General features: G+C 35.3%; 1 protein-coding gene across 1 annotated transcript; it reads right to left on the bottom strand.

The window, feature by feature from the left end:
• Positions 1-116: 116 nt before the first annotated feature.
• LOC116432930 (uncharacterized) lies at positions 117-10381 on the bottom strand. Its single transcript, XM_031990450.2, has 4 exons — positions 10337-10381; positions 7107-7552; positions 1418-4381; positions 117-644 (listed from the first exon to the last, which is right to left on the bottom strand). Exons 1-4 carry the CDS (start codon positions 10379-10381, stop codon positions 161-163), a joined length of 3939 nt encoding a protein of 1312 aa, XP_031846310.2. The 3' UTR covers positions 117-160.
• Positions 10382-13242: the final 2861 nt, after the last annotated feature.

Here is a 13242-nt window from a genome sequence, read left to right as displayed (position 1 = left end):
GAATAGTATATCGTTTTTACCATAAATAATCTTCTAATCATCAACAAACATTTTTCTTTTATTCAAATTCTGTTAATATAATCTACGAAAATTAAGATTTGCATAAAGACCCGCTGTCGGGTATTGGAGTACACGATTAATATAAAATATATCATAATAGCTACGTTGTGCTCGACCTGACTTCAGGAACGTCATCCGATCGTAACCTCTTGATTAATGTATTTTTCACGTGCCTACAGAGTGCAACATATTGCAACAATCTTAATTTAAAATCAACGTAAATATAGTTCACGTATTTTTCATAGTCGCGACAGAAAATAGCAAAATCCTCATCGTGATCTGCTCTAGATTGAAAATGCCTTCTAAGTAACTTCAAGTCGTTGAGGTTCAACGCGTTCTCTGTTCTCCGAAACGAATTATTATAAGGGAGTTTCTCGTTCTTAATTTCGTCGTAAGTATCTGTGGAAGAACCGCACTTGCAACAATTTTCTCGACATTTCTTTAAGTCTCGTTTGGAACGTAAATTCTGCCTCTTTTCGCGAAATACTTTGTCGAGGTATGAGTACTCTTCTGCCAGGTGTTTCTTATTCGGATTTCTTAAACGCTGAAATGAGCTGTCCTCGGCGAAAAACATATTCGTAGAACTATAAAACAGGTACGGAAATAAGGAAAAAAATTATTTGAAATTATTGAATTTATTCTTATTGTTATTATTTTTTTTATAATTTATTGAATTATTTATAGAAAAAATATTTCTCAGATTTGACGAAATGCTAATTGTAAAAAATACATATTTTACAGTAACTTAGAATTAAAAATTGAAATTCCTTTCTGAAGTTTTGTTCACTGAGAACGATTTCCAACGTTATACGAGATACAGAGATTATTTGTTAAGGGACCTTTTTGTGATTCTTAACTTAAATAATATTTTTACGAATTGCTAACGATCTAAATATGTAGACGTAAATTTCAAATTACATCAATTAAAAATATTGTTATATTGTCTTTGTTATTTTAAAAGTAAAACTTGAAATTGTCTATAGCAGAAATGCACAATTTGCAGCCTGTTTTGAAACTTTTGTTATTTTCGGATTCCTTGCAGTCCATTTAAACCCTCTTTTCAGAAAATTCAACGAAAACTGTTGCAACAGTAACCTCACACTACTAATCATCACATGAAATAATCAATTGCTTCGTTGTATCTATATTTCTCTTTCTGCCATTTTGTTTTTGTTCAATATTTTACTGTGAAGGCAATACCTATACCTAAAAACTCTATCACTACACAATATCGATAAAATTTCTAATTAGAGTTCAATGTCTTCAAAACAACAAACTTATCACCTCCTATAATAAACCAAGTCTCAAAGGAATAAATAACAAAATAGAAAATCTAATATTCTCAATTTTTACATACCTATAAGCAGTTCCTACGCTCTTCGTTTCCAAATTCCTTCTCCCACCATTCTCCCTCCTACCAGTTAAATTATACGTGTCCATTAATTTTGTAACACGCTTCGGACTCAAAACCTTCGAAACCTTAGCAATCCTGAATTTCTCGAATAAATCCCCTCGAAACATACTCCGGATGTCTCTCTTCTTAACAACACGTTCCAAGGTATCTTTCTTACTACCCCAAACATTGCTTCTAGTCTTCTTCTTCTTCCTAGTCTCTCCATCTTGCTCTTTTGCAACGTATCGGTTTAAACGATCAACGGAACAGGTGTTACGAATCACATGTCCCTCACTCAGTTTCCCACTCGAGATGCTGACGAAGTATCTCTCGCTCCTGAGGAACGTCTTCGACGTGCTGGTCCCTCTGTCACGTTGCTCCAGCAGTAGTCTGCGAAGTTTCCTGCGGATCAAGTACTTCAATCGATCGATGGACGCTGCTGGGAATGAGCCGCAGAGATAACCGGAAGCGGCGCTGCGGAAGCGATTCCTCCGAGAACATCTTGTATAATTTCGCACTTTCACGTCGCGCCGCGATTCTCTCGCGCAATCAATTTCCCGAAGATCCTGCGTGGAATATGAAGGCGCTCGGATCGTGGAACGCATCGATTTCCCGCGCAATCTGGTTCTCGCTGACGATCGGCAATACAGTGATCCAGGTCTCATGCGCCTTTCACGACGTCTAACACGCAAACCATCCTCGGGGCTATACAGATTCGTCGAAACGTTTGATCGACAAGAAAATTGCTCTGTGCTTGTCCTCCCGGCAGCCAGACTCCGTCCGTTTTCGCAAATCTCCGCGCAAGCTCGGGAAATATTGCTTGGACCGTTCGAAACAGTCGGCAATCCTCTACCTATATTATTGGAATCCGGCATCGCGTTACAGTTCGATGATCGAGCAATAGAAGGATTGCGTGTTTCTACCACTCTGGTAGGTCTATCCTCAATCGACGATGTTTTAGCCACATTTTTACCATCCATCGTTTTGTACTTCGACCGTTGACCAGCAAAATCGTTCAATGGCGAAGTATTGCTAAATGGACCCTGCGCGAAGAATATTTTGTTCTCCTTAGCGCCTTTTGCTTTAGCTTTCAAAGATTCGATTGACTTTCTGTTATTCGCTACGGCTCCGTTTGAGGGTTCTTTAGCGGCAGTTACCTTGGATTCAATGGAAATGGTGAAGTTTTCGGACTCGATCTCGATTCTCTCCGCGTCCGTGAGATCCTCGCCGCAGCAAGAACACTTAGTGCCACAGCTCGCTTCGGTATAATTGGAATTCAGCGAGCAAATAGAATCGGCGCTGTATTTTTCAGCGACCTCCGCGCTGCGCTCTGCTACCGTATCTCGTTTCTTCGGTTCCGAAATACTTTGTTTTATCGGCAAATTACTTTCCTCCGTCCGGATGACGCCGTCTTCGTTCCGCTGAACGCTACTTTCCGCTTTCACGGCGGCGTTCAGCACTTGCGATACGGACTCCTTCGTTCTCGATGGACCCTTCTGCGAGCAATACGATTCGACGCTGCTTTTCTCTGGATCTTTTCCCCCGATACTTTGGGGTTTCGGATAATTTAAACGTTCAACGGTTTCCTCTGTGTTAGCATTATTCTTTGTATTAAGAACGTGACAAAGGCATTGCTGCGGATTGCAGATTCCCGTGTTTGAGCAATTTTCTCTCGGAATCTTTCGCTCGTCCTCTTTCAAACTATCGGAGTAACGACTGGAATTTGAATCGGATGATTCTGCATTATTTTCTATCTTTCCTGCGGTAGACTCGTTGCTACGCGTTTCTTGTTTAATCATCGTTTCAGTTGGTTGTTCGATACAATTATCCTCAGATTCTCTATCTTCCTTTTTATCAAAACTCAAACTATTAACATTACCGCAACATGTTACATCCAATCTACATATTTCGCTGTTATCATCGGTAGACGATTCTTCGACTTTTCGGGCATCAATCAATTTAAAGGAAACTTCTTTTTCCGGCTTCCTGGTCCACACCAAATTCGCCTCTTTGCTAAAGACCTTTCTCTTGATGCGTGCATTGATTTCTTCGTCCTGGCTCGAAGTGCAATCTTTCTCATTCGTGGAACTGTAATTCGAGCGAGGCGTACGAAAAACGAAGCTACGCGCTCCCTTGTCGAATTTTTCGTGTTTCTCGCTGCCGTTGGTACAGCAATCGACGGAAACAGAATTCCTATGATATTGAAACTCACCACATCGAGAACTCGAATCTTCGCAGCTGTTCGTGTGTTTGCAACGCGGTTCGCGTTTCGGATGGCTGCGACAGGTCGGTAAACGAGCCAAGAATAATCGAGGCTTAGATGTTCTTGGGCGGCGAAGGTTCAAATCGATATAACCCGGTCGAATCTCGCACACCAGACGCAAATCTTTCACCTCCGTGCTAGCGAGCTTCTTTAGGATCTCGTTCAGACAGGAACACACGTTACGAATTCCATTTTCGAATTTTCTTTTCATTAGGATTAGACAGGAGTCCGACAACGATGGATCGGCCTCGAATATCCGAACGATCAGCTGACTGGGTCTGCAGGGTATAGATATATTGGTCACTTTTATGGGACTCATAGTTGAATCGTTAACGTTTCTGTTTTGATAAATGAATGTTTTTAATTTCGACTGTTTTCGTCGAACTGTATAATCACGGTTCTGTGGAATCGTATTAAGAGAATTCTTCTTGTGTTTCCTCTTCATATTGTCGTCGATATTGCAGGAACAATCTGACATGTTCTCTCGGGAACTTGATTTGCTGTTGTGTAATCGATTTTGTTGATTTCGTGGAAATCCTCGGTGTCTTTCGCAGGTTTTCTTTGAACAAGAGCCGACTTCTACTTCTAAGTCGCTGTTACAAGTATCCTTTAAATGAGAGTTTCTTGGCGACGTTTCGAAAATTACGTTGACTGATGCAGTGTTTCTGTAAGAAGAATTCGTGGAATTGAAAATGATTTTGCGAAGAATGGTTGGTAAAATATTGTTATAGTGACTGTATACAGAGTGACCTATTTAAATCGACCTATTTGAATGTCTTCGAAACTATTGATAACACAACAAATATGTTAAACGAGAATTTGATCATTTCAAAGAACACGTAATCTCATATAAATAATTTCTTACTATACGGATGCGTGGAAAATATGTGAAAATCAATTTTGTTCTTTTTAAGTGGAATTCTATATATTTTTTAATGCAACAATCGACACACCTTATTATTCGCTAGATATAAGTGCTAAGGCACTTCAAATAATTGGCATTTTTGTGAAAAATTGGTACTTTCGAAACCGCCTGAAATTAATGTTCGTTTTATTTATTTCATCGAAAAACATATGTATATTTGTTTTAATGGCACAATGCTGTCACCAACATTGATGTAGATATTTTCGATACCACAATCGCACTTTTGAGAAAATCTCTACCACACATATTGCTGTTTCCACCATTTTTAAAAATCGTTCAATGAAATCTTTGCGATTTACTGTTAGAAGCATATCATTTCGAATGATAATAATATTTACAGAATACAATATAAAGAGATATATTAAAAATAAAAGAATAAAATAAGATACAATACTATACATGATTACTGACATATATAAAAAGCATTGAATGTAATCCTACTTTTATCGTTCGTAGACATATGAAACCACTTAATAGACGGAGAATTATCCCCACCAATTTGTAAAAATGCACGGACCATTCTCTAAGCATCACTCACACTTAATGTTTCTTGCTCTCATCGTCGGGGCACTCAAGAAGCAAGCGAGCCGAGGGAAGATAACAATCGTCAATTTCCAGAACACCTACATCGGTATTCGAAAAGTAAAGTCACTTGTTGATCTGCGCAAATTTCTATGCTTTTCTGGCAAAAGAAATGTGGAAGTATCCTTGAATGTTTGTACATTCACTTTTGTACAAAACACGTAATCGGATAATAATGTTAATTTAACAGTTATAATCGAAGAAGAGCTGGAAAGTTTTGCCTCTAATGTGATACATTTCACGCGTTGCATATCATATATACTTTTCTTGCAAATACTTTTGTATAAAAAAACATGTAATGTTTGTCCAATGCTCTTTCTCATAGAGTAAGTCGAGGATGGGTGATCCACATTTTTTAAAGAACTGCTACATAACAAATATCATTAATTCCTAACAAAAAATATATATTAATAAACGTAACTGCGTATAGGAAGAATAATTAAATACACATTTGTGCAAGATTTCAGTGTGCCACTAAAAGCAATTGAAAATATAGATATTCCACAATCTATAATAAATAAACCACTTTACTCAGAATTAATTTAAATATTTTTATTCATAATGGAAAGATCTGAATAAAACTGATTCTGTGTAGTTAAATGGCATCTTCTCTTTATTCTGCATGCCCTTAAACCTTTGTGACCAGGTATTTCCGAAAGTGTTAATTTTATTTCCTTTCTTTATCATGTTCTACATACAGTCTTCGCAAAGTGCCAATACTAGCTAAAGCGGAAATTTCAGTGTTATTTTTAAATATGAATGGTTGAATATTACGAAATATTGAAGCGACAAAAACAATGTTTATACGAATGTTGTTTGGTTTGAAGAGAGACATTGCAAATGATTTTTGTGTAGACGCCATAGTGGAGGAGATTTCAAAGTCAAGTAAATTTTTTTAAACAAGAATCTTACATGTTTTATCTACCGCGTCATAGCGGATGTTAAGACGAATTTAACGATGCTACATTACGTCATTTCACATGATAATGCTATAAATCAATAGAATCTAGTTTTCATCGAAGTGTATCGAATGGTGTCGGTTAAAGGAGGATTTCGTAACTTTACTGTGCTTTCGTGCCAGATTGATTCAAACGCTAGCCAAATCTGTTTGCCATGGAAAAAATGTTAATGCTGTAACGTACAGCCATCGAGAGATGACTTGATGTCTAGCGGAACAGCCTAAGGGCAAGAGGTGTCTTCCTAGTTTATAGTTTTACGGTTGTGATTGATTACGTGTCATCGCATCGGCGAATAGAAAATTAGCTACCGGAAATATTAGTGATCAGGAAATAAAACTAAGAGAAAATTGAGTAAGGAAAGATGAAACTGATCGATCAGCCGCATTCCTCGGCCTAGCCATTGAGTGATCTAGCAGTACATAAAAAAGTGAAATTCAATCATTCACATTTAAGATATTGACCGCCATATGAACCAAATAAGATTCACACTACATTTATTCACGTGTGCGTCACGTGGCATGAGAAGACGTTTTTACCGACTGAACCCAGCGGTGTACACGTGATTCGCACTGTAACACTAGATTTACGAAACGAGTCAATTTAATTCATGTTGAATTTTATACACATTATTTAAATCTTTATGCCGATTTTGATTGACGCAGTTGCGCAAACGTGTATCCTAACTGTCGAGTTTTATACTTCTAATTTCCAAGAACTAAATCTCGAGGACGATAACTGTCCAATAAATGTCCGTAAATCTAACGTCAGAAATCTACTTAGTTGCGTGAAATAGATACAAAACCGTAATATATGATTATTTTATGTCGCTTTAAGCAATTTACAGAAAATAGGTGGTGGGCGGATCAAAATTTTGTTCAACATTACGGCGTTCAACGTGTAGAACGTGACACCCAGTATACTTACGCGCAAGTCCGCAGCCAATAATCCTTTTCGTTAATATACCTCCAGACGTTCATACTTTTCACGATACTCTGATCTTGAGGAAAGGAATCGAGTTCCTGGCGCGTTTTGTTCGCCTTGTTATTCGAACCACGAGAATCCACGAACTGTGTCACCAGGCCGCCTTTGGCTACGTAGTTGATCGCGTATTTAATCATTTCTTCCCCCACGGGGGTGTCCTTGGTCAAAAACGCGTCCATACAGTCAGCCCATGCAGCGCTCGTCTCCATCCACTTTTTTACCCAAGGAAAACATTTTGAATACTGAGAATGCTGTTTACATATGAATTCCTTCAAAACCCAGTGGACCCTGCCTTCCAAACTGGGACCTAAGACTGGCTTGATCTTATCCACATACTGGCCACACTTGCCAAAATCGAAGCTTCCGTTATTATTCGAGCAATATGTATCCTGGAAGAATATTTAGTATTGAAGTTTTTTCAAAAGTGCCAAGTACAAGGACTGAAAAGAGTTTTCAATCAATTTGGACTTGTTACAGTGGGAAATATGATTGGAAAGTGACGCTTAGTAATTCTATCGAATATATGTACCTCATACATGATTTCAATTTCTTTTACATATATTACAAAGAACTACACTTTAAACAAGTTTCTTCTATACAGAATAAGTCATATAGTGTTACAAATTATAACATTATTACGAAAAATTGTTCTAAGGAAGCTGATAGGTGGTCGGAATAAATGGGCATTTTTTAAATGGTTTTTTTAATGGTATGCCATAATTTGTTCTTATTTAAGTTGCGTTTATCAAAAAATAATAATGAATAACTTAGGCTTCAACAGTTTTCCGATATTCTTCATGATCAGCGATTCGTAACAAAAGATATTCTTAAGGAGTGAGTCCGCGAAGAGAAATGAGTCTAGACTTCAACGTCTCCAGGATATCTCTGCGTATGTAACCCTTAGAAATTTCCTCCGTCAGAAATCGTTAATCACGAAGAATATCAGAAAATTGTTCGAGCAAATGTTACTTACAAGGGAAGTTATCGAACCCGGAAATTCAAAAAATGATGAAACTTTGTGTAAGTAGAGTAAGTAAAGCCTAATACATTGCAATTTTTTTCGTATCGAATTTCACTTTGAAGGAGTGAAACCGCCCCTTGAAAAAAATGCAAATTTTTCTTTCCCGTAGATTATTTTGCGAACGGTAAGAGGTAGCGAAAAAAGTTTAAACAAAAAATACGTTATTCTTTCACGTCCATAAAATTGCAAAATAAAATTTTTCAAAAAGAGTCGCTGGTACAGGTATTTTGATAAATTTGTAATTTTTGGTTCCATTTTGTATTCCATTTAACCTATCTACTTTTTTAAACTATCGAATCTTATTTTGTTCCACTTCAAGACAAAATTAAGTTAATATGAATAATTAGACGTAAATCGTAACAAAACGCTGAGGTGATAAGATAATCCTCATCTCTGAATCAAATAATTAATTTATTTTATAAATTAATAAGACTATCATTGGTATGGAAAACGGTACAATTCAATCGGCTGCAAAATTTAAAATATTTTTGTTAATAGAAATTAAGATATTATATTTTGTACAGTTCTTACATAAAGAAAGTACTTTACACTATTTATTAAATTAATATTTTTTATACTGCATGAGTAACAAATGTAGCTCGAAATACTTTTATCCCTTCATTTCTAGTTATTCTACTTTTTGCACTCACTACTTATAATTTTGATGACATTAAAATACATAGTGATCTATGTTAAACTACGAGACGATCTTGATCCGACAATAAAAGTTACCGACAGAAGTCTAATATGTTTTGGCCACTCTACTATATCATTCCTGAAATAGAAAAATATCTCAGAAGAATCTCCTCCCAGGTTCATATGACACAGTTCTTACGCTCTTGGAATAGAAATTCAAATGGTGAACGTGAGAAATGTACATTACAAAACATATTGCACCCAAGTGCTTCATACAAGGAAAGAAATTCCTCTACTATGTATTTCTGCACAGGATCCTCCTTTTATGTTTCCTAATGAAATTTGCACTGCAACTTTTCGAATTTCTCATAAGCTCTCTGCTCAATTTCACAGAATTTCAACCAAAAACTGATGTTCTTGGAAAGTTTCCGAATTTAGCATTCAATGAGGATACGCTTCTTCGCTTTGGTTTAACTAATAACTTCTTTAACACTGAAATTACCAAATGAGTCGAAATGGCTGATTTTGGATTTTTCTTTTTATAATTATAATAAAAGAATATATATATTTATTTTGCAAGAAATTATTAAAACGATTGATTTATTGATACGCATTTTAAAAAATAAAAGAATTGAAATTTCAGTGAATGTATTCTTATAGTTTATAAAAAGAACATGCAAACCATTTAATTTTATTGCTAACGTAAAAGAAATATTTACTTTATACTTAAGAAAAGTAAATAACATTTAGATCTGTCAAATTTAATTTAAAGTTTTCATCGCGAGTCTGACACGATGTCATAAGGCGAAGGGTTAAAAAGATAGTTAAAAAGAAGCTACCCTAATAAAGAAAGTAAAAAAAGAGACTGTATAATATTATAACATGTTAAATCAATACGATATTATTAACAAATAATTTGCAGTTCTTTGTAATTTACACTTTTGTAGTCAACAGTAGCGTATTTGAAGTAACTTGGAATTTTATTTTTTGTATCAGTAATTTTAGTAGGTTAGAGATAATATAAAAATGACTGAGATATCGTGAAAATTGTTATCTGATAACGCTTCAATAAACTTTATAAAACATAAACGCGTAAAAAATATACAGTCTATTGAAATTTGAAGAGAATTTCTAATGTAAAGCTCTAATACTAATTTTATATTACTGATTCACATTACCACGAACGTTTTGTCAGTATTGTGTTGCGCACATAATAATTCTTCAGACATTTCACGACACCCTCTATATATGCATGTATATATACATAAATGTATACATATACACAAAATACGTTTTCGGTAATTGCACTGTAATAATTATAACGTTTTAACAACCATTTTACAAAAACTATATTGTACGACGTGAAATTATCTCTGAAAGTTTTCCATGAAGTTGATTACGTACCACTTATTGCTTTCATTACTTTGAAAAGTCCTTGTCCGCAAAGGATTGAAACACAACAATTTCATATGTTGCAGCTTCTATTTGTATCGCGTAATATATTACACTCTCTTACCGTCAATAGAGCTTCCGCGACAGCAATATCGTAATCCAACATCATTTCGCATGCTCACCGAACACAGAAACCAAACCGGACATCGCTTTTCCAAGGAAAAGTTTATGGTAAACCGATTTCGGCTGCACGGGCTAATATCGTTAACACGAGACTGGGGTCGCGTAGCAAAATTGAGGGTCCAGCAAATATGCTAATGTGTTTTGGCTTAAGTGCGGTGTCTCGTGAAGGCGAGGGTCCTCTCGTAAGGGATGGAGAGATGAAAAAGAGAAGAGATGCATGTAGCCGAGTAAAAGGTCGATGTGAAGTTATACATGATATTAATTTTACATACATATATCTAAGGTGATCTTCGCCTTAGGTGAATGTCACATATAACATCAACTATAAGATGAAATTATATTGCTTAATGGTGCACTCCTTTAAATGTTATTTACTTCTGATGAAAATTTTATGTGTGATTATGATAATTCGGCTCAATGAAAGATACATTTCTGTACTTTTGCATAGACATTTCTTGTTCGAATACAGAAATATATAGACTGTAATAGATTGTAAGAGTAAAAATCTCAAGTATTAGTTTAATGTTACAAATATCTACGTGTGCATATATTGGTATTACACTTGAAAATAATGAATATTAGAAATAATAAATTTGTTAAAAATATTAAAATACTATAAATTATGAAAATTTACGATATCGCAGAATAAGAGAATCGAATTCTTAAAATAAAGGGAAAGAAGAACGACAACAAAAGCGAAGCATCTTAGCAAAAAGCAAATACATATTATACATTATCTTTACGTATTATACTTTATTTAAGTATGTATGTTATTAACGTGTAATTTTATACATTTTTTTAAATATTCACTCGCAATTAGAAAATACGAAAAGGAACAAAAACGCAATTAAGAAAGGTGTTAAAAGAAGTCAAGAAAGTATTATAGTGATAGGAGAAAGTAAGCGAAGAAGTCGGAAGGAGGAGCCGAAATAGAAACAATCGAGAAATAAAATGCAGGGGAGAAAGGAGAACAACAAAAAGAGAAAAGAGACCCAAAATCGGAGCCTGGTAAATGTCAAGAAAGGAAGTATGTAAAAGGGATGAGCACAGAGAAAAAGAGGAGGATGGAGATCGAGGATTCCTCGATCCAGAGTGAGATAGGCGTAGCCCATTCACACAGCAGCTCCGCGGAAATCAATACTTGTGACGCCGAGACACAGCATGACAACCCCCGCACCGTACGGTGTGATATTTCAGGAATCTAGATAGGCATAATTACAATTGGATTTTTTAATGAACACTGTAACTGTTAGTCCTACACTGGATTCTAATAACGAAGAATTACCCAGACCTTGCGAAATATGTGTAACTCTAACATCAGTTCTCATTTTTTTTTCAAAGTCCTAACCCAGATATCGAAAATCGATTGACGAGTAATTTGGCTAGCAATTTTGCAAAGTAGAAAAAGTAACGTGTCATTATCTGTAGAATCTTTTTTATGCTTTTTGCAATTTATCAATTAAAATAATAGTTTTGACATTATTAACCAAACACAGGTATTATCTTGCCATACAATGACGAGTGAGACTCGTGATGATTTTTAGATTAATTTAGCAAAACTCAATGCTCCTCGTAGCACGTGGATCGAAACGAAAAACAGTTCTGCTATTTTCCATAATTCAGTAATTCCGTAATCAATAATTTTGAAGTAGTAACTTCAAAGTTATTATGTACTTACAATAAATGAAACATTGCTTCGCATTTCTTGGAAATTATTGACGGTAAAATTAATTAGTCAAGTTTAGTTGCAAGAAAAATCAAATGGAATGAGGTTAACCCATTCGAGACTAGGGTTTTTTTCAATGATAACCATCAAGAGCCAAAACTCGAAATCACCACTTTCACCATTACTGTTCATTTCCTGTGATCCCAACGATCCTGATTGTGGGTTACTTCTTCTGAGCTCTTAGCTTAAAACTGATACAAATTTTCATTTTTTCGCATCTTTAATTTCTACTACTAACTACATAATAAAGTAAGCTACATGGTTCTTCACAACTGATAATAGAAATTCATGATCGTTAGACACGCCGTATGATGGGTCTTTTTGGGCAGGTACACCATTACACACCTGGTGCGTAATTTGTCTCGAGTGGGTTAAGTAATTATTGTAGTACAAAATTAGATTAAGCGTGATACTATGTTGGACAGTATAACTTTACTTTGTTTCTACATTAATAAACTTAAATTGTGGTTTAGTGATAGAAATATTTTAGTAGAATATTTTCATTTTCTACGGAAATGAACATTATGTTTTTAATTAATAATGTGTTTGCTCATATTTGGGTCATTTTCGAAAATCGAGCATTTGCTTATGACCAGCTACGTTTCTAAAATGTCACGCTGTACGTCAATAATATTTCGGGAGTGCCAACTGTTACAGTGAGAAAGGTTAAGAGGTTATTGCAATAAGAGGGTCGAATATGAAATTTGAACAGGCGGAATAAAGTACATAGATATGTACCTATTTAAATACCTATGTGCAAACCGAATCCGCTTGACGTAGGTAGAACGCGTGTCCACTAACTTTCTCGGTCCAAAGGACAAATTGTCCACGTTCGGGAACATTGTGATTGTAGGCGGTGGCGAAGAATAGATTATGCGCAAATTACTCGGTTCGAGAATGGATTGATAATTTTAATCAATTGAATATACTGATCGGTATTAGGAAAAAAATTGAATATACATAACAAAATAAATATTGATTTACTTTCTATTGCATAATTTAAATTATAGTGGTTTTCTTGAATTTCTTCCATAAATAAGGTGTAACTTAGTAAAATAATGACGATATATTATTTGTATTAAAATGTCTCCTAAACTATTAACTTTAAGATATAAATACGT

This window comes from Nomia melanderi, chromosome 3 (genome assembly GCF_051020985.1).
Source record: "Nomia melanderi isolate GNS246 chromosome 3, iyNomMela1, whole genome shotgun sequence".
NCBI lineage: Eukaryota > Metazoa > Arthropoda > Insecta > Hymenoptera > Halictidae > Nomia > Nomia melanderi.
The sequence above is the reverse complement of the archived record's forward strand: the minus strand, read 5'-3'. Positions and strand labels throughout refer to the sequence as shown.